The 26,479-nt window shown below is 48.0% G+C and overlaps 1 protein-coding gene across 3 annotated transcripts; it reads right to left on the minus strand.

Annotated features, from left to right (window-relative positions):
* Positions 1-5,162: 5,162 nt before the first annotated feature.
* On the minus strand, positions 5,163-26,170 carry LOC139235039 (phospholipid phosphatase 5-like). Of its 3 annotated transcripts, XR_011588406.1 has the most exons (9): positions 26,074-26,170; positions 20,955-21,066; positions 19,634-19,742; positions 17,932-18,022; positions 14,687-14,750; positions 13,360-13,484; positions 10,949-11,119; positions 8,372-8,913; positions 5,163-5,467 (listed from the first exon to the last, which is right to left on the minus strand). XR_011588406.1 is itself a non-coding variant. In XM_070866148.1 (8 exons), the coding sequence occupies exons 2-8, from the start codon at positions 21,023-21,025 to the stop codon at positions 8,747-8,749; spliced, it is 798 nt and encodes a 265-aa protein (XP_070722249.1). In that variant the 5' UTR covers positions 21,026-21,066; positions 26,074-26,170; the 3' UTR covers positions 5,163-8,746. The 3 variants fall into 3 exon arrangements, 2 of the variants coding, with proteins under 2 accessions (XP_070722249.1, XP_070722250.1); XM_070866148.1 differs by having other exon boundaries at positions 5,163-8,913; XM_070866149.1 differs by lacking the exon at positions 26,074-26,170 and adding an exon at positions 22,970-23,030 and having other exon boundaries at positions 5,163-8,913.
* Between the last annotated feature and the right edge of the window lie 309 nt (positions 26,171-26,479).

Raw genomic sequence — 26,479 nt, forward strand, 5'->3', positions numbered from 1 at the left:
AGGGGAATATGATGGGTTACAACACTGGATAAGGAATGCAGGCAGATTAGCAACAGGAGGAGTTGGAAGGGTTGAGTGATGAGGCCCTGCCCTGGTGGGAGAAAGAAGAGAGTGAACACTGGAGGACAGAGTTAATGAGGAGGTGATGAAAACATGTCCCCTTGTTTTGTTAGACTGCAGTGAAAATAATGTGTTTCCTCTCTACTGATCCCAACTAACCCTTTCTTCCCCCTGTCCTCCACAAGCACTCTCTCCTTTCCTCCCTCAAGGAGGGGGATACTTCTTCCCACACTATTCTGCTGCTTGTCTACCTGTCACTACTCCACTGCATTCCTTATCCCCTGCTGTAACCCATCATGTTCCACTTATCTGCCCAATCTTATTCTGACCCACTGTCTCTAACTTTAATCTGCCTTTAGCCAGTCTTGAACCTGGACCCTACAGCCCCATAATCACAGAAAGACAAACTTGCAATCCTTTCAGCCACTCTGCCTTCCCTAGTTTTAGCACATTTGGGGTTGGTATTTAACATTCCTTTAGGTCTCAAAATATGGATTCACATCACACCCTCACTAAACTAAACTCTCTCTGAGTTTGAACTTACTTCACACACATCTCCAACACTAGGAGGTGAACATCTTCTCCGCAAGCCATTCACCCTTCTTTGCTCTAGAAACACTTTGGGGTTGATACTTAACTTCTACGCTCCATTTACCATGCTTTAAATGATAGACTTTGTTTCCTAGCTTCATCCCCATGCAAATCAAATGCAAAAGCCATGGTGTTGGAAACCAAGCTTTGAACCATTATAGCTTCCAGGTTAATGTCATTCCATACCGCTTTAAATTATACACGTTGTTTCCACACTCAAAGACAATGGCTTTTAAGTGGGGTTTGAAGGCACCTCACATGCAGCAGCACGCTTGGAAAGCAAACTGGCGACCTCGTCACCACCCTGGTTTCCTTTGCTGCAATCCTTTGGGTCAATACTCACCATTGCCAGTCCATTCTCTCTGCCCTCAAAGTGAACACTCTTTGGAGCATGAAACCATACTGAGTTGTTTTGCTTCTATTTCCTTCCCCAAGTTTGAATGTCCTTTCTGTATATTCGTATAGCTGGAAGTCAAGCTTTCTGCTTATGGGAGAAAATGAAAGAGTTGGAAACGATCATTCATTGCTGTCTCAAGCTTTAGGTTCTGAGTATCAGGGGGACATGGCCAGAGTAAGAAGGGTCCAAGGATATATGGCCCATTCTATTAAATGCAAAACTAGGAGGTACCTAGCTCAGGAGTTACACTGGGACTGTGAAATGGGCAGCAATGATGGTCCCCAGCACTGGGCTGTGAAGATAGACTTGAGCACAAAAATCCAGGCTGACACTCCAGTGCAGTGCTGAGGGAGCTGTCATCTTTCAGATGAGACGTTAAAACAAGGCCCCGTCTGCCCTCTCTTGTAAAATATCCCAGAAGAGCAGGGGAGTTATCCCCGGTATCCTGGTCAATATTTATCCCTCAACCAACATCACTAAAACAGATTATACAGTCGTTCATTATCGCATTGCTGTTTGTGGGAGTTTGCTGTGCACATATTGGCCACCGCATTTCTTACATTACAAAGGTGGTTGCACTTCACGAGTACTTAATTGGCTGTAAAGTGCTTTGGGGCATCCCAAGTTCATGAAAAGTGCTGTAGAAATGCAAGTCTTCAGTGAAGCAAAGTTGAATACAGTTCTTTTTCCTCCCTCGATGTTGGGCTGTGAGGATGGAAGGAGTTGGGATTGTCTCACATTCACTGCTTTGGAGCACTTTGCCCATTTTGCGCATAAAATGCACTGAAATTATCTAAAGTTTGGAGAGAAAAAAGGAAGCCTTCACAGAGAGGGAAAAACGGATGAACAGGTCCATGCATTTAGTTCAATTTTAAATGTGAGGGTTTCTGCCTCTACCATCCTTTCAGGTAGTGAGTTCCAGACCCCCACCACCGTCTGGGTGAAAAAAATTCCGCTCAAGTCCCCTCAAAACCTCCTACCACTCACTTTAAATCTATGCCCCCCTGGTTGTTGACCTCTCTGCTAAGTGAAATGGGTCCTTCCTATTCACCCTATCCAGGCCTCTCATAATTTGAAACACCTCAATAAGGTCTCCCCTCAGCCTCCTCTGTTCCAAAGAAAACAATCTCAATCTCTATCCAATCTTTCCTCATGGCTAAAATTCTCCAGTCCAGGTAACATCCTCGTAACATAGTTCGCATGCCAGACATGAAACTCCCAAAGCAAGCGCTTTACTCGGAACTCCTTCATGGCAAACGAGCCAAAGGTGGGCAGAGGAAACGTTACAAGGACACCCTCAAAGCCTTCCTGATAAAGTGCAACATCCCCACTGACACCTGGGAGTCCCTGGCCGAAGACCGCCCTAATTGGAGAAAGTGCATCCGGGAGGGCGCTGAGTACCTTGAGTCTCATCACCGAGAGCATGCAGAAATCAAGCGCAGGCAGCGGAAAGAGCATGGGGCAAACCTGTCCCACCCTCCCCTTCCCTCAACGACTGTCTGTCCAACCTGTGACAGAGACTGTAATTCCCGTATTGGACTGTTCAGTCACCTAAGAACTCATTTTAAGAGTGGAAGCAAGTCTTCCTCGATTCCAAGGGACTGCCGATGATGATGACATGTTATGCACTTGTCAGCTTCGGTCAGTTGGTGGCGCTCTCTCACTCTGGGCTGGATGCAAGCCAGCAAATTTTTCCAATTTGAGTTGCACTTTTTCTTTCAGTACAACCTTATTATCTATCATCTAATCCCGTTATCTTATCCATTTACTCCTTTTGTACCTTTGCATTCACAGGACTACAATCTTATGTGAAAAACCAAGGCCGCGCACTGATTTAGCATCTCTGAAATTCGGTTATCATCCTTTTCCAATTCTAATTAGCCCCTACCTTCCTTTAACTCATCTTAAAGGTTTTATAAAATTATCCAGTAATTCCCTTTACTTTCTTCACCAGTCTTTCTTCATGCTATTGCTTCACCTGGCTAATCTTTTTTTGTTTCTCCTCTTTATATTCCATATATTTATCAGCCCTAGCTATGTTTGATATAGGCCTCTTTTCAAAATTCCCACCACATTTTAATTTGAATTTCTCTACTCAGAGAAAGTTACAGCACAGAAGGAGGCCACTCGGCCCCCCCATGTCTCCACACCCCTGCTTTTTGTCTGCCACCCTGTAAGTTGGTCATCCTCATGTACCTGTCCGGCTCCTGTTTAGAATTATTTATAGAATCAGCTTCCCCCACCTTTTCAGGCAGAAATCTCCAGATCCTGACAACTCTCGCAGCGAAATCTCTCTGAGTGAGCCCAATGTTTTCAGCCTTTTCCTTCTGGCGGGATTGTCTGGAGCAGACCTTTGCTATCTCCTGCTTGAATGTTTCTCATTGTTTCTGCAATGTGCTCTTTGTCAATTTTTCTGTCCACGTTACATGGGCTAGTTCCCTTTTAATTTCATTAAAAGTCATGTCTTTGGGTACTTTTTATACTGAATCCAATAGCACCACGCTCAGTTTCTCAGATCTTACATTTGCACTAAAAAGTGGATGATACGGTTAAAAGGAAATGAAAGACTTGCAATTATATCGCGCCTCCCACGACCTCAGGACATCTAAAAGTGCTTTTCTGGAGTGCAGTCACTGTTGTGATGCAGGGAACCGCATCATCAATTTGCGCACAGCAAGCTCCCACAAACAGCAATGTGATAATGGTCGGATAATCTGTTTCTGTGATGTTGATTGAGGAATAAATATTGACCAGGATACCGCGGAGAACTCCCCTGCTCTTCTTCAAAATAGTGGCCATGGGATCTTTTACGTTCACCTGAGGGGCAGACGGGGCCTCGGTTTAACGTCTCATCCGAAAGATGGCCCCTCCGACAGTGCTCCCTCAGCACTGCACTGGGAGTGTCAGCCTAGATTTACGTGCTCTTGTCTCTGGAGTATAACCTGAACCCACAACCTTCTGACTCAGAGGCGCGAGTGCAGACACTGAGTCGCCTTGGATTCCAACCCGTCGTGATTAAATATTTCTTGTCTCATTTCGTGTGGGACTGTAGGTAGACTGGGATTTTATTTTTCAAAAAAAAAGCTGCCTCTGCTGTTTCTGAGAGAGTCGTTTCTGTGCTGACATGTAGGGAATGGGCATTGAGATTGATAGCGATTGGATTGTGGGATGGCCTGCAAACTGGAGTATGGCATAGCGAGTTGACAGACCCTAAACACAGATTGCCGATTGGAGTGTGGGCAGGAACATCAGCGGGTCCCAGTTACAGCAGAGGAGCGGGGAGGTCGGGACGGAGGAGCGGCGAGAGATCGGGGCGGAGGTGCGGCGAGAGATCGGGGCGGAGGTGCGGCGAGAGATCGGGGCGGAGGTGCGGCGAGAGATCGGGGCGGAGGTGCGGCGAGAGATCGGGGCGGAGGTGCGGCGAGAGATCGGGGCGGAGGTGCGGCGAGAGATCGGGGCGGAGGTGCGGCGAGAGATCGGGGCGGAGGTGCGGCGAGAGATTGTGGCGGAGATGCGGCGAATGATCAGGGCGGAGGTGCGGCGAGAGATCGTGGCGGAGGTGCGGCGAGAGATCGGGGCAGAGGTGCGGCGAGAGATCGTGGCGGAGGTGCGGCGAATGATCGGGGCGGAGTTGTGGCGAATGACCGGAGCAGAGAGAGATCGGGGCCCAGGAGAGGCAAGGGTTTGGGGCCCAGAAGAGGCGAGGGCCTAGGGGCAACATGGGCCAGCCCACACTGCGATCTATGGATAGTAGGAGTATGTGGGTGCACTCGGTCTGTGCAGCAGAGCAGGTCTCCAGTCTCATTGGTTAATCCTTGCCACTGGACCAAGACCTAGCCCTGTCGAGCCCGTGTGGTGGCTGGTGTGCAACTGCTGCCACCACCCGTTAAAAACATCCACGCACAGGCATCTTCCACCCTTCAACATGTAGTTCGGGATCTGGAATATTAGGTCCTTCAGTGAAACACCTATGAACTCAAGCCTTTTTGGTGTGGAAGCAAGTCATCCTCGATACGAGGGACTGCTTAATTCTATACTAATCATGGTGCCATGCAAGTAAAGCTCAAAGAGAAAAATACCAGAAAGAAATCTAAAACTATTTTAAATATTGGTCCTTGTTTTATTTGAAGACAAAGAGATGACTCCCATTTATACACAGAGTTGACTTTAAGATTACTTTGTTCAGACAGCGTGATCAACAGAGGACTAAAACTTGCCGCAGTCTCCCCTTGTATAATTCACAATACACTCAGTGAATTGGTCAATTCACAAAGACAATAGTTGGGTCTGCAGTTACCATATTCTGGTCAAATTCACATTCCAGGGAAGGGGAGCGGGAATATCCCAAGGTGTATGTGCGGGCTGCTTCGCGCTTTCCTTCCCTCTGGACTACACTCCGACTGTAGCCCCTTTCTCTGCCTATTGAACGAAAGCAGCAAGTTTGGTTACATAGACAGTTGTTTACACGTGTCTCGATATTTACACTTGCGTGAACAGGCACTGCGCTCGGCCCACGAGAACCACACGCACAGGCGGCGAGGACTCCGCTCACTAGCTCATTGCTTCGCCTGCAATTGGAAACAGTTGCTATTCAAAGACTACCAGCGGATCATGGTGAAGGGGAACAAGGGGGAGGGTTTCAGTTTCATGTACAACCGGCGGCCTGTTCAACAGACCCTGCTCCTGTCCGTGGTTCAGACTAAGGTCCATGACAGGAATATCACAACATGACAGTACAAGGTTGGAATGTGCCCAACGAGAGTGTGTCCTTTCAGGATTGTCGTCCTGTTGGAAGTGGCACTAAAGCAAAACGGTGAAGGTGTGCGTGTGTGTTTTATTCACCACTGATCTAACCAATTCTGGCTCCAAGATGCAGCCTCAGGGGGTTGTTGACTGAAGTCTTGTGATTGAACAGTCCCACCCAGTTTCTCCCGCGCTCTTGTCTAATTTGAAATGTGATTCGAAAAATAATTTTCTCTACTAATGTTCCCTCTAATTTTGGGGCAATCCAAGATCCTGACACCGCATTACAGGGAAGATGTGATTGCACTGGAGTGGGTACAGAGGAGATTTACGAGGATGTTGCCTGGACTGGAGAATTTTAGCTATGAGGAAAGATTGGATAGGCTGGGTTTGTTTCTTTCGAACAGAGGAGGCTGAGGGGAGACCTGATTGAGGTGTATAAAATTATGAGGGGTTGAGATAGAGTGGATAGGCAGGACCTAGTTCCCTTAGCAGTGGGGTCAACAACCAGGGGGCATAGATTTAAAGCTAGGAGGTTTAGAGGGGATTTGAGGGGACATTTCTTCACCCAGAGGGTAGTGGGGGTCTGGAACTCACTGCCTGAAAGGGTGGTAGAGGCAGAAACCCTCACCACATTTAAAAAATACAGTATTTGAAGTGCCGTAACCTACAGGGCTACGGACCAAGAGCTGGTAAGTGGGATTAGGCTGGGTAGCTCTTGGTCGGCTGGCGCGGACACGATGGGCCAAAATGACCTCCTTCTGTGCTGTAAATTTCTGTAATTCTATAGAATTTGGCCCAGTCAAATTTCCGTGCGCACGTGGTTTTTCAGTTATAAACCTGCGCGGGAGAGCAGAGCCAGCCTAAAGGGAACGCTGATCTCTGCCCTTGCCCCGCAGCAAGCCTGAAAGGCGGTCGCTGTGAAGACCAGGCACTCCCAGTCTGTAAATGGAATGTGAACAGCCCATCTGTGACCAGGGTCTACATTTCTGCTCCCTCCCTCCCACACACCGTGGAAGGGTCCATGGAAACTATACATAACATTCTGTACAAAATACTTAAAGCAGCAGAGCGACATAAATACACAAGCCCACAGGTCGATTCAATATATAAATCAGTGCGTAAATTCAACATGGGCAATTTATGATCGATATGGAAAGATAGGTGATTGAATCGTGGAGTTTGATTCCCAAGAACAATTCCCAACAAGCAACAGAACTTGATGTGTTTGGTCTCTGCAAGCCAGTGGCCCCAATAACCAGCATCTACAGGGCTAGACATAACTCACAAGGGGACGCTCAATTCTTTATGGGGTGCAAATCGCACACCATCTCCCTGATGTAACCGTTTCAATGTATAGAAATTAAATTAACATTCCCGAGATCACTGTGAACTTTAACCCCCCCCGTGCGCACACACACACACACTCTTGTGATAGCTTATTACAAAATGAGGAAGTATTTCGTTGAGAAGGGCTGTCAGCGCAAGTGATATAAAATCCTTTCAAAATCCTGTCCACAGACATGCGATGAAATGGTCGGGGTTATGTTACCGGATTTGGTAATCCAAGGCCTGGGCCAATAATTCAGAGAATGCAGGTTCAAATCCAGTTTGAGAATTTGAATTCAGTGTTTTGCAAATAAAATACTGGAATCAGCAGAAGTGATCGTGAAGCCCAACTGGTTCGCAAACTGGTTCCTGTAGGGAACAAAACCTGCCGTCCTCATCCAGTCTGGGCCTAGATGTGACTCCCAGCGTGGTTGACTCTTAACTGCCCTTTCAGGTGACCTAGCAAGCCAATCAGTTGTATCAAAACTGATCCTAGTGGTTCAAGGCAGCCCACCATCACCATCTCAAAAGAAACAGAATGTTTAAACTGAGCTCGTCACATTGGCCCAGAACTCTGTCACTCCATGTGGGGGGGGGGGGGGGGAGGCGGGGTGTAACTCTGCACCAACACCAGTCTCAACCTCCTTTTGTGTTTCTTTCCTGACGTGGTGCTATCTGCAGTCATTTGGACATTGAGAAGCAGTTTCAGCTCCGACTAGGGAATTTGCAGTTGCCTGCACGCCAGCCAGGAACAATGGCTCACTTGCTGGGGTGGGGGCAAGGAGCCACATTCAAGACCCACGGGTACAGCGATGTCACAACGACAGGACTAACCTGGGACTGACGTAAACAATATTGGCCAAAAGAGGAAAATCTCCCGGATTGGCTTAAGTTTCTGGGGGGGATGGGAAACCGGAAGTATAACTTCCATTTCAGGGGGTTGTAGAGAATTGCACATCTTCCCGTGTCACAATCGATCCATTGGTGAGGAGCAATCACAAGTTGCTCAACCTAAACTGTAATAAGACACACGTGTCAGGGAGCAGAGATCACTGGCGCATTTTAGTCTGTGGAATTAATTTCAGCCACTTGGTCCTGGCGATCACTGCACTGTGTGGGAGTTTGCACAGGGCAGATTTTTGCCGTCATTTTGTTCCCACTGAACTTAATTCCACAGAACAAGTGGGTTCAAGCAAGTAATTAGACTCGAACTTAGAAAAGTGACCCATCGGAAAGTCTAAACGCACTTACTTGTAACAACCATGTTGAACTATTGCCTTCGTACCATCTGTATTTTATTTGCCAATTTGTAGATTCGAGCAAAAAAAGGGAAAAAAATAAATGGCTTGTTTAAAAAAAAGGGTAAAAATCAATCACTTTAACTTCACAAACCAATAAAATCTGAAAATGCTCTGGTCTCTTGCCGGTCCATTTAATTCCCTTGTTTTGCACTTGTTTGTGTGTGTGTGTGTGTGTGTGTGTGTGTGTGTGCGCGCCACTCGTTACGGTGTTGCAAAAGGTCCCGTTATAAATAAGTGCAAATGTCGCCCAAAAAAAGAAAATTAGGTTGACATGGCGAGGACAAGGTTGGAGTGCCCTGGTGCAGACTGCTAAATGGGCGGCTCACTACACGTCCAGTTTGAAGCTGGGGTTCGATAGCTTGCGCTCCTGCGCCGCTGACAGTTTGGTTTTCGAGTAGGGCTTGTGGCAGTCAGGGTCCGACAGACTCGGGTAGTGCTGTCGATAGCAGGTGTACGATGCAGCCAGTCCGATCACAGAGCCAGCCACCACATCTGCAAGACAAAATAGCACCTTACTCAAGGGGAGCAAACGGTTTTGAGGAGGTTGGCCTGTATTGGTGCGTCGGCCAAAATCTCGCTGAATATTCCCGTGTAACAGAGATTGCGAGAGCAATTACTGAGAATGCCATGTCTGCTATTCGTTAGAAAAGGCAAACACTTATATAGCACCTTTAACATAATAAAATATTCCAGGATGCTTTACAGCAGCGTTATCAAACAAAATTTGACACTGAGCAGATATTAGGATGGTGACTAAAAGCTTGGTCAAAGAGGTAGCTTTTAAGGAGGCCCTTGAAGAAGAAGAGGTTCAGGAAGGGAATTCCAGAGCTTAGGGCCCAGGAAGCTGAAGGCACGGCCTCCAATGGTGGGGTGATTAAAATCGGAGATGGTCAACTGACCAGAATTAGTGGAGCGCAGAGATCTCGGAGGGTTGTAGGGGGTTACAGTAATGGGGGGGGGAGGGGCAGGGGCCATGGAGTGATTTGAAAACAATAATGAGAATGTTAAAATGGAGGCTGGGAACCAATGTCGGTCAGCGAGCACAGGGGTGATGGGTGAAGAGGATTTGGTGCGAGTTAGCACAGGGGCAGCAGAGTTTTGGATTAGCTCAAGTTTAAGGGCTAGAAACTGCAAGATTGCTTCCTGGGTTTGGAAGGTATATCACCTTTTGGAAAGAGAAAGATAGAGAGAGAATGGGAGCAGTGAAGAAAAAAAACAGCGAACTGGACTCCAATTCTCTACTGCCCGTGCCAATTCCAATTGGGATCAGTAGACTGTTTGTCCGGACTAAAATCAAGGGTTTCCCAGTGTTCCCAAATTAACGACTGAAGAATCGAGAGCTGGTAAAACACAGGAGGGGATGGGATTTCTTAACTATCAGCCGCAGTTGCTTCTAACTCAGCCGTGCGTGGGATTCCAGTCCAGAATTGGCGATTGTTACTCGTGAGAGAGATCGTGGGCTCAAAATAGATGCAGAACGACCCATGGAAGGATTTAAATACAAATATAACCAGGTGCAAAGAACTTATTGAACTGCCCAAAATAGTCAGATCACTCAAAATGAAGCCGTTGCATTTGACTCCGATAATATTGGCAAATGATTAGCGCCATTTACATTTATTTACGGCACAGAAACAGGCCATTCGGGCCAACTGGTCCATGCGTTTATGCTCCACACGAGCCTCCTCCCACCCTATTTCATCGGTACGGTAGCATCGTGGTTATGTTACTGGACCAGTAATCCAGAGGCCTGGACTAATGATCCGGAGACACCAGTTCAAATCCCACCACGGCAGCTGGGAAAATTTTAATTCAGTTAATTAAATAAAAATCTGGAATAAAACGCTAGATGCAGAAATGGTGACCATGAAACTACCGGATTGTCGTAAAAGCCCATCTGGTTCGCTAATGTCCTTTAGGGAAGGAAATCTGCCGCCCTTACCCGGTCTGGCCCATATGTGACTCCAGACCCACAGCAATGTGGTTGACTCTTAGCTCGTCTCACCACCACCTTCTCGAGGGCAATTAAGGATGGGCAATAAATGCTGGCCTTGCCAGCAACGCCCACATCCCAGGAACGAATAATTAAGGAAAATCACCGAATCAATATATCCTTCTATTCCTTTCTCCCTCATGTGTTTATCTCATCTTCATAGACAGTCCCTCGAAATCGAGGAAGACTCACTTCCACTCTAAAAGTGAGATCTCGGGTGACTGTACAGTCCAATGTGGGAATTACAGTCTCGGTCACAGGTGAGGCAGACAGTGGTTGGAGGAAAGGGTGGGTGGGGAGTCTGGTTTATCTATTTGGCTGATAAGAGTGGACGGTATAAGAGGTGGGTACAGCACTAGAGATGAATACTTCTTGCTGCCCGACACTTTCCTGCAGTACGCTCGCACTTCACCACTGTCCAAACGGTTAGTTATCAGGTGGGACAAGTTACCATCTTGGCGTCGCTGGGAAAATGTAAAACGGGTTGGGTGATGAGATGGAAATGGTGCAATCCAAATTGCCCGCGCCTCTCACCTTGCCAGTGGTGCCTGTAGTCACAGGCACGCGTCAGAGCGATCATGGCTGCGATGTACAAGGGCATCAGCATCACACACAGTCTCCATCCCTTTCCACGGCCCCTTGATGTGAAGCAGTGGAGCTTCCCTCCCAGGTAGAAGGCCGTGAACCCCAGGCCAGCAAACGCAACTGCGAGTAGAATTGAAAGAACAAGATTCAAAAGACGACTCTGCCAGCCCAACCCGCTTCACGCCCAGGCACATGGTGCTCTGTCCACTCGGGAGTAAAGGTGAAGGGTCAAAGCCAGCAGCGCAAGACCCCCAAGATTGGAAAAAGGAAAGTCAGGGAGCAGGTCAATACCAAGGGATCACACTTGAGGGCTTGGAAAATGAATATACCAGCGTTCCCAAGAACTTCGGCAGCACCTCCCAAACCCACGACCTCTACCATCTACAAGGACAAGGGCAGCAGGTGCATGGGAACACCCCCACCTCCACGTTCCCCTCCCAAGTCACACACCACCCCGACCTGGAAATATAATCGGCCGTTCCTTCATCGTCGCTGGGTCAAAATCCTGGAACTCCCTCCCTAACAGCACTGGGGGAGTACCTTCACCACACGGACTGCAGCAGTTCAAGGCGGCGGCTCACCACCACCTTCTCAAGGGGCGATTAGGGATGGGCAATAAATGCCGGCCTTGCCAGCGACACCCACATCCCAGGAACGAATTAAAAAAAACACTAAGCTTTGCAGCTCTGACTGATCACGTGGCAAGTTACTGCCCTCATGCACAGTTTTGGGAAGGTGCTGTGTTACTGGGCCCTGCAATCCTCTCCAAAGAGTGATTTACACAAGCCACGGCGAGATGTTTGGGAGCATGTCACCGAGTCCTGTCGCCTTGTCTGGGGAATGGTGTGCAGTCACCACTGCCACTGGCATTTTAGCATAAGGGAGATCGTATTCCTTATGAAACGTTCATGAGATGATCACTTGAACGGAGAGAGCAACCCATCAGGGGAATTAGGTTAAGTCTTGTTTGGTAAAGCATGGCTTTCAACCAGCTGGAGACTTTTACACAAGAGTGTTGGGAGTCTGTCACTTTGAAGGCAGCAACTTGAGTTGATGCATTGAGAACGTCTCGCGGAATTTGGCCACAACAAATGCTTAACTGAGATTTTTCTTTGCTTTCATTATTAATATGCTTGGAAGAACTGTGACATGCGGAATGGATACCTCAACAGAGGGCCCCACAGTACAACCTGAAGGATTAAACCTTCCTCACAAACAGTGGACAACCATCAACCGCCTCAGAAACGGTCACGGTCGATGCTGCCACCTTCTCCATAGGTGGAAGATTAAAGCCTCCCCATCATGCGACTGTGGAGCCCCGAATCAGACCCTGGAGCACATCATCGAGCACTGCCCTCAGAGGGAATTCGCAGGCAGCTTACAAGATATCCAAGCTGTTACACCGGAAGCTTTTGCCTCGATATCTGACTTAGATATTGACATTTGATTTGCTTTGCTACGACCATGCGGAAGAAGCCGATTAATATGCCCACAATGTCGAGTGACAACACTGAGGAACACAAGGGTAAAGCAAGCGTCCTGATAAAACATCAGATCCCAAATACATAAATAACACCGAGAGCCAAGGGGATCAAACTATGAATGATCGAAGCGGCAGTGAGCCACGGTCCCTTCCATCTAAGATGGCACCCAATGACTGTCCACGTGATCAGCTCTGACTCCTGGGAAGTGAAGGGGTGAGCAAACGGAAGAGGGAGGCAGTGAAAATTGGGAGTGGGGTCAAGTCATTTTGATATGTTAGATGTACAATTGCAACGTCCACTTCCCATCGATACTGAAGATGAATCAAAACTGCTCAAATTAGCCTGCAATTCTGACAGCGGGGCTTTCATTGAGCACAAGATGGCATCACATTAAGGACAGCAGAGCTGGTTGGGCAGCTAACTGAAGAGAACAATTACAGCACCAACCTTTCTAGCTCCTTGAGTACGAGAATGAGTTCAAGTCGGGCAATGCAGGAGGGGCTTGGAGGCGTTCTGATGCCACCGGTTTGCAGACAGAGGAACAGGAGGAGGCCATTCAGCCCCACGAGTCTGTTCTGCCATTCAATGAGATCATGGCTGATCTGTGACCTAACTCCAGTACCCGCAACGGAAGTTAGTGTCCAGCGCAGTCATCACCTTACGACAAAGAAAATTTTAGCGCGGTTACAAAGTTAAGAGGCCGAGCCAGAGCTGAACACTGTGTCAAATCCTTAGTGGTGCCAAAAACTGACACATGGTTGTTCTTGATCTCGCCCGCAGAATCTCGACTCGTTTGACCTACCGCTGAAGAATGGCAAGCCCGTCGCGGATCTTTCTACACGGCGATGTGAGGAACGCGCGGTGATGTGTACTTACACGAAGAGTGGCCACTAGGGAAACTCTTCCTTCCCTCCATTATCAAGCCGGGGTCGCCCGTGCACTGCATGTCCTCGGTCACCACTCCGTCCGGGAAGCAGCGGTAGAAGTAGTCTGGCCGAGGCCTGCAAACAGTGAGCACCAGTCACAATCGCACTGTCACCAGCTCAACCATTCACACCACGTTACAACAGTGACTACACTTCAAAGGCAGCTCATTCTCTGTGAAGCGCTTTTGGACGCTGAGCCCGTGTCAGCCGTGGCTCAGTGGGCAGCACTCTCTCGCCTCGGAGTCAGAAGGTTGTGGGTTCACGTCCCACTTCAGGGACTTGAGCACATAAATCTAGGCTGACCCTCCAGTGCAGTGCTGAGGGACACTCCAGTGCAGTCCATAAAAGGAGTGGAGGTGAGCGACCCGGGAGCAGCGTGGAGGCCACTTCAGGAAGCAGCGCGAGCTGGTGCAGGAGGGCGACGGAAGCGAAGAGGAACGTTATCAAGGTCCAGGTCGGTGATTGGAGCGTGGGCAGGTACAGCAGGAGCGGCGAGGTCGGGCCGAAGGAGCGGCGAGAGACTGTAGAGGGACGTGATCGGGACCCAGGAGAGGAGTGATTTCGGGACCAGGGGCAGCACAGGGCCATCGCACACTGCGATATGTGCGCGCACTAGGTCCGTGCAGCAGAGCAAGTCTCCGGTCATCTTGGGTAACCCTTGCCACTGGACCAAGACCTAGCTCTGTCAAGCCCATGTGGTGACTGGTGTACAATGGCCACACCACGGTAAAAAAATCCACGCACAGGCATTTTCCACCCTTCAACATGTAGTTCAGGACCTGGAATATTAAGTCCTTCATTGAAACATCTGTGAACTCATTCTTTTTTGGCGTGGAAGCAAGTCATCCTCGTTTCGAGGGACTGCCTATGATGATGATGATGATGCTGAGGGAGTGCTGCACTGTCTGAGGTGCCGTCTTTCGGATAAGACGTTAAAGTCTGCTCTCTCAGGTGGACGTAAAAGGTACTATATGTCCATGGCACTATTTCGAAGAAGAGCAGGGGAGGTATCCCCGGTGTCCTGGTCAAACCCGTGTTTTGTGGCGACTCTGTGCTAGTTTAAGGTGATATTTCGGTGCTTCTTGCTCCGACGTGGAACCCAAGGAATGTGAGGGGAGGTGACGCAGAGAGTTTTTAAAATGGACAACAGCTTAAATGGTCAGCGTTCGGAGCCAGGACCTGCCCAAACCCTTGGGCCCTGCAAAGGGACATCACCCTGGATTACTTCTTCCACGAAGCACAGGTGCGCCTTTCAGGCTGTGCCGATCCCAACTTACCTTCCGATCACCAGTTTCAGGGTGTTTGTGATGACTCCATTCAAAACCAGGCCCAGAGACGCCGCTGTAAATGCAAACACAGCGATTACGTTTCATTTGTGCAATCACGGAAATTGAAGAGAATTGCTTGTAAGTGACGATGTCACAGTTTCGAAACAGAAACTTCATGGGAATTTAATGTGACGCATTCTCAACAAACATTACCAAGGACTCAAGTATTTTTTCACTTGCTAGGCAAGGACACTGGGGGAAAGTAACACTCTCCATTCCAACTAGCCAGTGTCTGCACTGAGTACTCCCAGATCAGATGCACAGCAAACCTCCCTCGACTCCTGTCCCTAATTTAAGAACATAAGAAATAAGAGCAGGTGTCGGCCATTCGGCCCCTCAAGCCTGCTCCGCCATTCAATAAGATCGCGGTTGATCATCGACCTCAACTCCACTTTCCCGCCCGATCCCCATATCCCTTGATTCCCCTAGAGTCCAAAAATCTATCGATCTCAGCCTTGAATATATTCAGAGACTCAGCATCCACAGCCCTCTGGGTCAGAGAATTCCAAAGATTCACCACCCTCGGAGTGAAATTCCTCCTCATCTCAGTCCTAAATGGCCGACCCCTTATCCTGAGACTGTGCCCCCTGGTTCTAAACTCCCCAACCCAGGGAAACAACCTCTCAGCATCTACCCTGTCAATCCCCTTCAGAATCTTGTGTGTTTCAATGAGGTCACCTCTCATTCGTCTAAACTCCAGAGAGTATAGGTCCATTCTACACAATCTCTCAACATAAGACCGCCCTCTCATCCCAGGAATCAATCCAGTGAACCTCCATTGTACCGCCTCCAAGGCATGTATATCCTTCCTTAGATAAGGAGACCAAAACTGTGCACAGTACTCCAGTAAAACTGTGGTCTAACCAAGGCCCTGTACAATTGCAGCAAGACTTCCTTACTCTTATACTCCAACCCCCTTGCAATAAAGGACAGCATGCCATTTGCCTTCCTTATTGCTTGCTGTACCTGCATGTTAGCTTCCTGTGTTTCTTGTACAAGGGCACCCAAATCTCTCTGAACACCAACATTTAAAATTTTTTCACCATTTAAAAAAAATTCTGTTCTTCTATTCTTCCTACCAAAGTGAATGACCTCACATTTCCCCACATTATACTCCATCTGCCACCTTACTGCCCACTCACTTAGTCTATCTATATCCCTGTGCAGACGTTTGTGTTCTCCTCACAGCTTACTGTCCCACCTAGATTTGTATTGTCAGCAAACTTGGATACATTACACTCGCTCCCTTCATCTAAGTCATTGATATGGATTGTAAATAGCTGAGGCCCCAGCACGGATCCTTGCGGCACCCTACTAGTTACAACTGCCAACCTGAAAAAGATCCGATTATCCCTACTCTCTGTTTTCTGTCCATTAACAAATCCTCTATCCATGCTAATACATGAGGGTTAATGCTGTGCTGTGAAACCCATGGCCACCATCGGACGATAATCGTAGCCCAATGGCCGATCCAGTGAGACTGACACTGCCCAAATTTTATGGAGACCTGTGCAGCCAGCAGAGCTGACGGTCATCCCGTCAGTCAGAACTAAAACGCTGCAAGGCCACGATGGAACCCACTGTATCCAGGTCCCCCCAGTGATGGTTTTGTAATTCAGTCGATAAATAAATCCAACAAGACGCCACAGAACTGTCTGTACCACTGAGATTGTAACAGGAAAAGATGAACTGAAACGGATGCAGAAGGCCTAGATTTTTTAAATCTTTTGCCATAGGCACAGAATGCAGGGAGGTTATGCTTGAACTGTATAAAACACGAGTTAGGCCACAGCTGGAGTACTGCGTGTAGTTCTGGTCACCACATTACAGGAAAGATGTCATTGCACTAGAGAGTCCAGGGGAGATTTACGAGGATGGTGCCTGGATTGGAGAATTTTAGCGATGAGGAAAGATTGGATAGGCTGGGTTTGTTTTCTTTGGAACAGAGGAGGCCGAGGGGAGACCTTATTCAGGTGTATAAAATTATGAGAGGCCTAGATAGGATGGATAGGAATAATGTATTTCCCACAGAAGATGGGTCAACAACCAGGGGGGCATAGATTTAAAGTAATTGGTAGGAGATTTAGAGGGGATTTGAGAGGACATTTCTTCACCCAGAGGGTGATGGGGGTCTGGAACTCACTGCCTGAAAGTGTAGAAAAGGCAGAAACCCTCACCACATTTAAAAAGTGCTTGGATGTGCACTTGAAGTGCCATAATGTACAGGGCTACAGACCAAGAGCTGGAAAGTGGGATTCGGCTGGACAGCTCTTTGTTGGCTGGTGTGGGCACGATGGGCCAAAATGGGCTCCTTCTGTGCTGTAAATTTCTAAGATTCTGTGATTCTATCTTATTGCCGCTCTCTCCCTAAAGTGCACACTCACTGCCTGGATATGCTTCTCTAACCTTGACAAGATGTCGTCATTCCTTATGCGCCAGCGTGCAGAATGTATTCCAGCAGATCGATCGATCACAACCGAGTCACTGCTTGGCGGGTAGCCCAGCCTCTCCTTTCCTTCCGCTGGCCCAGGAGAGTCGAGGCACATAATTGCACCCCAATCGCAATCCCAGTTGAGCTCAATCTTAGCCATACCATACGTGGGTGTCACTGGACAACAATCAGGAGCAGGGCTAGTCTAATTTTCACATCCCCGCCCCCAACTCCCTGGCCAAGGAGTGCACGGGTCAACGGCAGTGCACAACAGCGACAAACCTGGCTTACATCAGGCAATGTGGCACAGAACGGAGCTCAACCTGGGACCTTCAGGGGCTGAGCACATAATCTGGGCTGCCGCTCCCTTGCAGTACCGAGGGAGTGCTGCACGGTCGGAGGTGCTGTCTTTCGAGGCCCCACCTGCCCTCTCGGGCGGACATAAACGACCCTTTGGCACTGTGCAAATGGGAGTTCTCCCATTGGCCAATATTCATCCCTCTACCAACTCTGCGAAAAACAGACCAACTAATCATCTACGCCAATTGTTGTCTGTGGGATCTTTCTGTGCATACGGGTTGCCGCGTTTGCCTGCACAACAACAGTGACTGCACTTCAAAAATAAATCTTTGTCTGAAAAGCACTGTGGTTTGTGCTGAGGAGGCAAAAGGCTTTTTCTTTCCTTTATGATGTAGCCCTACACCAGAACGATTTGAATAAGAAGTTGACGTTACGCACGAGTGAAACGAATAGTTTCCCTTACCTAAACAACCCTCCTTCACATCCCCGTTTTCCGTCCTGTTCAGCAGCTTCATCAGAAGTATCGTCATCATTGGAGTCAGGATGGAAATGGCCTGTTGAAGGAAGAACGGAAAATGTCACTGGGCGAATTATAGAATGGGGCAACAGGGAGGGCACCTTGTACGTGAAGACAGACTTTCAACTATCAGCGAGGATTTATAGAGATAGGTCAAGCTCCTCTGCTGGTTCACTTGGTTAAGATACTGTACAAGTGAATTATAAAGAGCAGAATAATGTCCCTTCATCCCAGACAGTGCCGAGTTAGCGGGTGTGAGTCAATTAGCCTAGCTGGCCCTGGGCTAGAGAAAATAATCTGCCACAGTGCCACTGAACCATCACGATCCAGGAATTGGGTTGCCTAAAAAGCAGGACACGAGTCCTTTATGAGTCTCAGCCATGGCTCAGTGGGTAGCACCCTCGGTCTGAGTCACAAGGTTGTGGGTTCAAGTCCCACTCCAGAGACCTTGAGCGTAAAAATAAATCGAGATCGACACTCCAGTGCAGTACTGAGGGAGCGCTGCACTGTCAGAGGTGCCATCTTTCAGATGAAATGTTAGACCAATCTCTGCCCTCTCAGGTGGACATAAAAGATCCCATAGTACTAGTTTGAAGAAGAGCAGGGGAGTTATCCCTGGTGTCCAAACCAATATTTATCCTTCAATCAACATCATTAAAAACATATTGGCCCAGAAATTCCGCTTTCTCCTTCCTGCAGGCGTTCGTCTAGATTTTAGAGAAAAAATACACACCTACCCGCTTGACTTTCCGATGCACAGGCCTCCTCTTGCTGCGCATCACAGCGCGTGCACGTCGGGACATGCGCAAACCTGGAGCTGGAGTCACATGGCTCTGGGCAGCCAATCAGGTATAGTATCTTCTCATTCAGAGTAATAGGAGTTTCGTAAGTATGAAACTCCTATTACTATGAATGAGAAACCCCCCCAAACACCTAAATCACTAATAAAAAAATAGAAAATATACACTACATATTTAAGATTCATTTAAATTAAAATTATTAATGTCTTATAAAAAAATATATTTTCCCGATTTTTAAAAAAGTTTTTTTAAATTATGCCTTAAAATAAACTTATCATTGTGGGGAGGGTTTTTAAACAATAAAATATGTTTTCATAACTTTATTTTTATATGTTTTTGTGTGTTTTAAAAAACTTGCGCCTGTGAAAGTAAGCTATGTGCCTGCTTTTTCAGGTGCAAGATTTTTGAGGACATTTGTATGCGTAAGTATCGCAAATTTGCACGTACAAATGTCCTCGCTCCCGATATGCGCGAGATCTGTCAAGCCAGAAACTTGACGTATCGGAAAAGCCGATTTTCAGCGCATGCACATTGCTCGTTGAAAACCGGCTTTTCCGATGCCTTCCCGGGTCCGTCGAAACTTCGTATAGGCCTGGGACATCGGAATTTCAGGCTCAATATCTGATTATTATCTCATTGCTGTTTGTGGGAGCTTGCTGTGCGCAAATTGGCTGCTGCGTTTCCTACATTACAACAGTGACTACACTCCAAAAAGTACTTCATTGGCTGTAAAGCGCTTTGAGACGTCCAGTGGTCATGAATGATGCTGTAAAAATGCAAGTCTTTCTTTTCCTTCTTTCAAACGAATAGCACTTGACTTATAAAGAATGCGACAATATTTTACTTACAAACATGTGCCATGTAGGGACGATATCCCTCTCAGTCCGGGGGTTTTTGTACAGCCACATCTCCTCTGGATGGATAATCCGGTGGAATGGGGTTAACGTCTCGGAAATCCTGTAGAATACAAGCAAAGAGGTCAGTTTAAGACGTACGACAATTGCTTCTTCAATGTCTTTAAACACCGTATCAATCCTTTAGTCTGTCAGGAACGCACAGGACTTTATACTTCACCAAAATAAAAAATCCACTTGTATTCGAGGTGATGACGTCGAGGAATGGAAGACTCAATGGCCACATCAATCATTTCTGGGTCAGGTGCTGGACCACTGCATGCAAGGTGATGCTCCCTCTCCCCAGCCCCAACAATGCACCCTAGCTTCAAGTTCAAGAGAAAAGCTTACCACATCACTGACATTTCCCCCCAATTTCCCCCACTAACTAATTAGTGCACTTAGGGGTCAGGCGTGGTTCAGTGGGCAGCACTTTCGCCTTCGAGTCAGAAGGTTGTGGGTACAAGCCCCACTCCAGAGACTCAAGCATACAAATCTAGGCTGACACTCCCAGTGCAGTGCTGAGGGAGTGCTGCACTGTCGGAGGTGCCGTCTTTCAGATGAGATGTTCAACTGAGGCCCTGTCTGCCCTCTCAGGTGGACATAAAAGATCCCACGGCACTATTTCGAAGACGATCAGGGGAGTTATCACCAGTGTCCTGGGGCCAATATTTATCCCTCAATCAACATCACTAAAACAGATTATCTGGTCATCAAATTGGTGTTTGTGGGAGCTTGCTGTGCACAAATTGCCTGCCGCATTTCCCACATTCCAAAAGTACTTCATTGGTTGTAAAGCGCTTTGAGACATCCGATGGTCGTGAAAGGCGCTATAGAAATGCAAGTCTTTTATTGTGCGCTGTGGCCACTAGGAACTGGTTAAGATCGCTCAAACTCATTTCATGCAGGGCCCTCACAGCCAGAAGATGCTGGAGACAGACCTCTTTAATTAGTTGGTTTTGACATATGCCTGTGCTCCAGCTACAGTTGGTCACTATCAAAAGAATGCAGAATACTGCCAGTACCACAGAAACGCGCGGCCCCGTGCTTCTTAAACCGCAGGTCTGGGTGAAAGAACAGCTTTTAAATTCACCGTGAAAACTGGGGCATTGAGTGTGTTTTTTTTTGCTTTAAAAAAAAAAAAGTAGTTGAAGTGCCAAGATTCCAGATAAACTTGCTAGAACCGATGACTGCTGACAGCTTGCGACCATGCTCAAAATTCATGCCGGGAAAAAGCACGCGAAAGGAATTTGCTTCTGCAGTCCAAAACACTTACAGGAATATTCCGAACAGGAGTAATCGCAGTGTAACTTCACAGATCAGGTTTACCACAACATTCTTCCGCATGTTGACCCGTGTTTGATTTTGTCTGGTGTTTCAGTGCCAATCTGTTGGGAAAGATAAGAGCGCCGTGTTAGATGTCCCTTTACCAGAACCGCTCGCCAGTCAGCAGTCATTATCAGGGGCTTTTCTCTCTCTCGTGATGTCCCCCACCATATTCCATCTGCTCCTTACACAAGTCACGGAGCGAAATGCAACGCAAGGCAACAATTAACTTCCACACTTTGCTCCGATACCCCCGGGGTGGGTATTCTGAATTAGTTTCTTTGCTAATTTCAGAGATTGGAAGGTGTGTTGGACAAGTGTGGAAGTGATTCAGAGCACCAACCTTTGAATCATCAGCTTGGGACTTCAACGTTTACCTGCAAGTGGACAGTATATTATGATAAATGCGCTATGTAAATATAAGTTGTTGTAGTTGTACAAGCAGAGCGGAGGTAACCTGCGAAGATTGATTCTTGCAAGTAGAGAGCAAGTGATCTCTGATGAGTTTAAATGACGAGGCTCAGAGCTCCTACACAGCAAGCAAGTCCTAGGTGGGCAGAGGAAACGTTTCAAGGACATCCTCAAAGCCTCCCTGATAAAGTGCAACATCCCCACCGATGCCTGGGAGTCCCTGGCCCAAGACCGCTCAAAGTGGAGAAGCATCCGAGAAGGCGCCGAACATCTCGAGTCTCTTCGCCGGGAGTACGCGGAAGCCAAGTACAAACAGCAGAAACAGAGAAAATAGGTGCAGGAGTAGGCCATTCGGCCCTTTGAGCCTGCACCACCATTCAATATGATCATGGCTGATCATGCAACTTTAGTATCCCATTCCTGCTTTCTCTCCATACCCCTTGATCCCTTTAGCTGTAAGGGTCACAGCTAACTCCCTTTTGAATATATCTAACGAACTGGCCTCAAAAACTTTCTGTGGTAGAGAATTCCTCAGGTTCACAATTCACTGAGTGAAGAAGTTTCTCCTCATCTCGGTCCGCACGACAACCCAAGCACCCCACCCAGCCGTCCCTTCAGTCACCGTCTGCCCCACCTGTGACAGAGACTGTAGGTCCCGCATTGGGCTCATCAGTCACCTGAGAACTCGTATTAATGTGGAAGCAAGTCATCCTCGACTCCGGGGGACTGCCAAAGAAGAAGAAATGACGGGACAAAAGGCTCTTGAAATTTGTGGCCAACACCAAAGGTGAAGTTACAGCCTGGAAGTTACAGTTCTACGAAAGAATTAGGAGCAGGATGAGGCCATTCGGCCCCTCGAGCCTGCTCCGCCATTCAATAAGATCATGGCTGATCATCAACCTCAACTCCACTTTCCCGCCTGATCCCCATATCCCTTGATTCCCCTAAAGCCCAAAAAATGTATCGCTCTCTGTCTTAAATATATTCATCGACTGAGCCTCCACAGCCCTCTGGGTAGAGAATTTTAAAGATTCAACACCCTCCGAGTGAAGAAATTTCTCCTCATCTCAGTTCTAAGTGGCCGACCCCTGAGACTGTGACCCCTGGTTCGAGACTCCCCAGCCCGGGGGAAACATCCTCCCTGCATCTACCCTGTCGAGCCCTGTAAGAATTTTGTATGTTTCAACGAGATCACCTCTCATTCTTCTAAACTCCAGAGAATATCGGCCTAGTCTACTCAATCTCTCCTCATAGGACAATCCTCCCATCCCAGGAATCAGTCTGGTGAACCTTCGTTGCACTCCTTCTACGGCAAGTATATCCTTCCTTAGGTAAGGAGACCAAATCTATACACAATACTCCAGGTGCGGTCTCACCAGGGCCCTATATAATTGCAGAGAGACATCTTTACTCTTATACGCAAATCCTCTTGTAATAAAGGCCAACAGACCATTTGCTTTTTTAATTGCTTGCTGTACCTGCATGTTACCTTTCAGTGATTCGTGTACAAGGACACCCAGGTACCCTGAACACCAACATTTCCCAATCTCTTACCGTTTGAAAATGGATTCTCTCACCAGATGAAAGAGTTTCTCTGTTATCTACCCTATTGAATTCTTTTATCATTTTAAACACCTTGATCTCATCCATCCTCAATCTTCGGTGCTCGAGAGAATACAAGCCAAGTTTATCCAACCTGTCCTCATAATTTAACCCTTTAAACCCCGTGCAGCAGGCTCGTGTAGGTGAAGCTCCCTGCAGGTGAAGATGGAGCCTGTTGTGATCACAGCAGAATAACACTACGTGCGTGTCAAAACTAATATCCACCATTGTGCAATTAACTGAGCACGGCTCAAACTTTGACGTCAGTCACTGAACGACAACTTGCATCACACACTCTGCAACATCACGAACTGCTTCAAGCTACCACAGTGGGTGTAGCAGCCATAATCTGTTCTGCAGCTTTTGTAGTTAATGACTGCTCCATTTTGGCAGTTATAGAATCATACAGCACGGTAGGAAGCCATTGTTTCCTGAGCTGGCTCTTTGAAAGAGCTATCTCATTAGTCCCACTGCCCTGCTCTGTCCCCTTAACCCTGCGATTACATATATAACCAATTCCCTTTTGAAATTTGCTATTGAATCTGCTTCCACCGCCCTGTCAGGACGTCATTATAAGTTGCTGTGTAATAACATTTCTCATTTCCCCGATTCTTTTGCCAATTATCTTCAGTCTGTCTGCTCGCATCACCGACGTCCCCCCCTCGAGAATCAGTCCACAACCAATGCTCCCGTTAAGTCCCGCGGCCGTGCAGGGGTCTGGAGGTCCCGCACAGACCCCACACCAGCTTTTAATCGCAGATGTGGAGAAATTTGAATGGACCAAGCAGCCAAAAAAAATTCGAGGGAACATTGTCCACAGCATCCTCTGACCGCTTCCCCCCGCATAGGGTTACACCTTTTTATAAATCATTGCTTGCTCTATTTCCCCTATTAATGAAGCAGCGTCAGAGGGCACAAAGATTGCCTCTTGCATGTCACGTCAACAACAACTTGTATTTATGTCATGCCTTTAACGTAGTAAAATGTCCCATGGCGCGTCACAGGATTTTTATAACACACAACAATAAATTTGACACCGAGCTACACAAGAAGAAATTAGGACAGGTGAGTTTGGTCAAAGAGGTAGGTTTTAAGGAGAGTCTTAAAGGAGTAAAGAGAGGCGGAGAGGTTTAGGGAGGGAGTTCCAGAGCTTGGGGCCCAGGCCACCAATGGTTGAGCGATTATATTGGTTGAGGGCAGAATTTGAGGAGTGCAGACATCTTGGGGGGGGGTTGGGAGGCTGAAGGAGATTGCAGAGATAGGGAGGAGTGATTTGTAAACAAGGATGAGAATTTTGAAATCGAGGCATTGCTTAACCGGGAGCTAATGTCGGTCAGCGAGCACAGGGGGTGATGGGTGAGCGGGACTTGGTGCGTGTTAGGACACGGGCTGCCGAGTTTTGGATGACCTCAAGTTTACATAGGGTAGAATGTAGGAGGCCAGCCAGGAGTGTGTTGGATAGTCAATTCTAGAGGTAACAAAGGCATGGATGAGGGTTTCAGCAGCAGATGAGCTGAAGCAGGGGTGGAGACGGGCGATGTTATGGAGAATACAAATAGGTGGTTTTAGTTATGCCGCGGATATGTGGCCAGAAGCTCAGTTCAGGGTCAACTAGGACACCGAGGTTGCGAACAGTCTGGTTCAGCCTCAGACAGATGCGAGGGAAAGGGATGGAGTCGGTGGCTAGGGAACGCAGTTTGTGGCGGGGATCAAAGACAATGGCTTCAGTCTTCCCAATATTTAATGGAGAAAATGTCTGCTCATCCAGAACTGGTTGTCGGACAAGTGGTCTGACAATTTAGAGACCATGGAGGGGTCAAGAGAAGTGGTGCTGAGTTGGACTGACCAAAGTGTCAAGAGGCACTGATCAGCTGAACACAGAATCAACTACAATCACAGAAAGAAATATCTATATTTTACTTGCAACACTTTCCTCTCAAATGTAAATAATTTAAATCATAAAATACTCAATGTGCCAAGCAAGTCAGCTGTAAAGGTCACAGAGAATGAGAGGGAGAGGGAGGAGAAAATCCTTCACACACACAGATGTTGGAGGGAGTGGTGGTGAAGAGACCATTGCATCTTGCAAGGGAACGCTGGACAACTATTTGGCACAGAGAAAGTTAGGGGGCTGTGAGGCGAGAGCGCGGACAGTGGGATTACTGTTGGATGGCTCCAGCAGATAGCTGGCAAAGCCGCAATGGGCCAAATGGCCTCTTTCTGTGCTGTAAACTTCGTCAGATCTAGGTTTGCAGCATGGAAGGAGACCATTTGGCCCATCGCGTCTGTGCAGACGGACTTGCTGTGTATTTCCAACATTTTTAGGAGATAGAAAAATGACACATGGAGGGGACACATTAACCGGGACCCTGTGTCATTACGAGACGGAACCCTGTGCCATTACAAGACAAGACCCTGTCCCATTACAAGACCCTGTTCCATTACAAGACGGGACCCTGTCCCAGTACAAGACCCTGTCCCATTACAAGACGGGACCCTGTCCCAGTACAAGACCCTGTCCCATGACAAGACGGGACCCTGTCCCAGTACAAGACCCTGTCCCATGACAAGACGGGACCCTGTCCCAGTACAAGACCCTGTCCCATGACAAGACGGGACCCTGTCCCAGTACAAGACCCTGTCCCATGACAAGACGGGACCCTGTCCCATTAGGCGAAGTCTGGAAATCTTTAGTGAGCAGATTTTGCAAGAATAAAATCTTTGAAATAAATCTGATGCCGTTTAACACACAGAATTGCCCATTTCTATCTCAACACACAACTATCGGCCCGGATTGCAGGACCCAGTTCATGATAATGAGGCAGGCTCACTTTGCACAAAATTAAACCGCTTCGGATCAATATTTGGGTCCCCCCGGGTGCCGGAGCTATGCTCCCTCCTACATACACCAACCCCACTGCCAGGTGCACCCTGTCCCGGTGTCACCGGTCACTGCCCCGCTCCCGGTATCGAGTGTCCCGGTCCGTCTCCGGTATGTCGCGGTGTGGGCCCGGTTATCCCCAGTTACCCGGTATGTCCCGGTTATCCCCAGTTACCTGGTTGGGCCCGGTTTCTCCGGTTGTCCCGGTCCTGGCCCCGCTCCCTCGCTCACGCCTCCGCCGCCGGTTACCTGGAAACCCCTGACGTGGCAGCAAGCGGCGCCCCGGCCGCTCGATCCCGCTGCTCCTCCCGCCGCAGCGCCGCCCTGCCGGCCGGGCGCGGCATTACACACCCCCAGATTTGGATTTCCAAACTCCGCAAAGTCTCAGCTGCCCAGGTCCCATGTCTGGAATTCCCTCCCTCAGCCTCTCCCCCTCTCTACTCCTTTTTTCTCTCCTTAAAACCTACCTTTTTGACCAAGATTGTGGTCACCTTTCCTAATATCTCTTCATGTGGCTCGATGTTAAATTTTGTCTGATGTACATGTGTCAGCCAGTGGCTCAGTGAGTAGCGCTCTACGTT

Source organism: Pristiophorus japonicus, chromosome 22 (genome assembly GCF_044704955.1).
Source record: "Pristiophorus japonicus isolate sPriJap1 chromosome 22, sPriJap1.hap1, whole genome shotgun sequence".
In the NCBI taxonomy this organism is placed as follows: Eukaryota; Metazoa; Chordata; class Chondrichthyes; family Pristiophoridae; genus Pristiophorus; species Pristiophorus japonicus.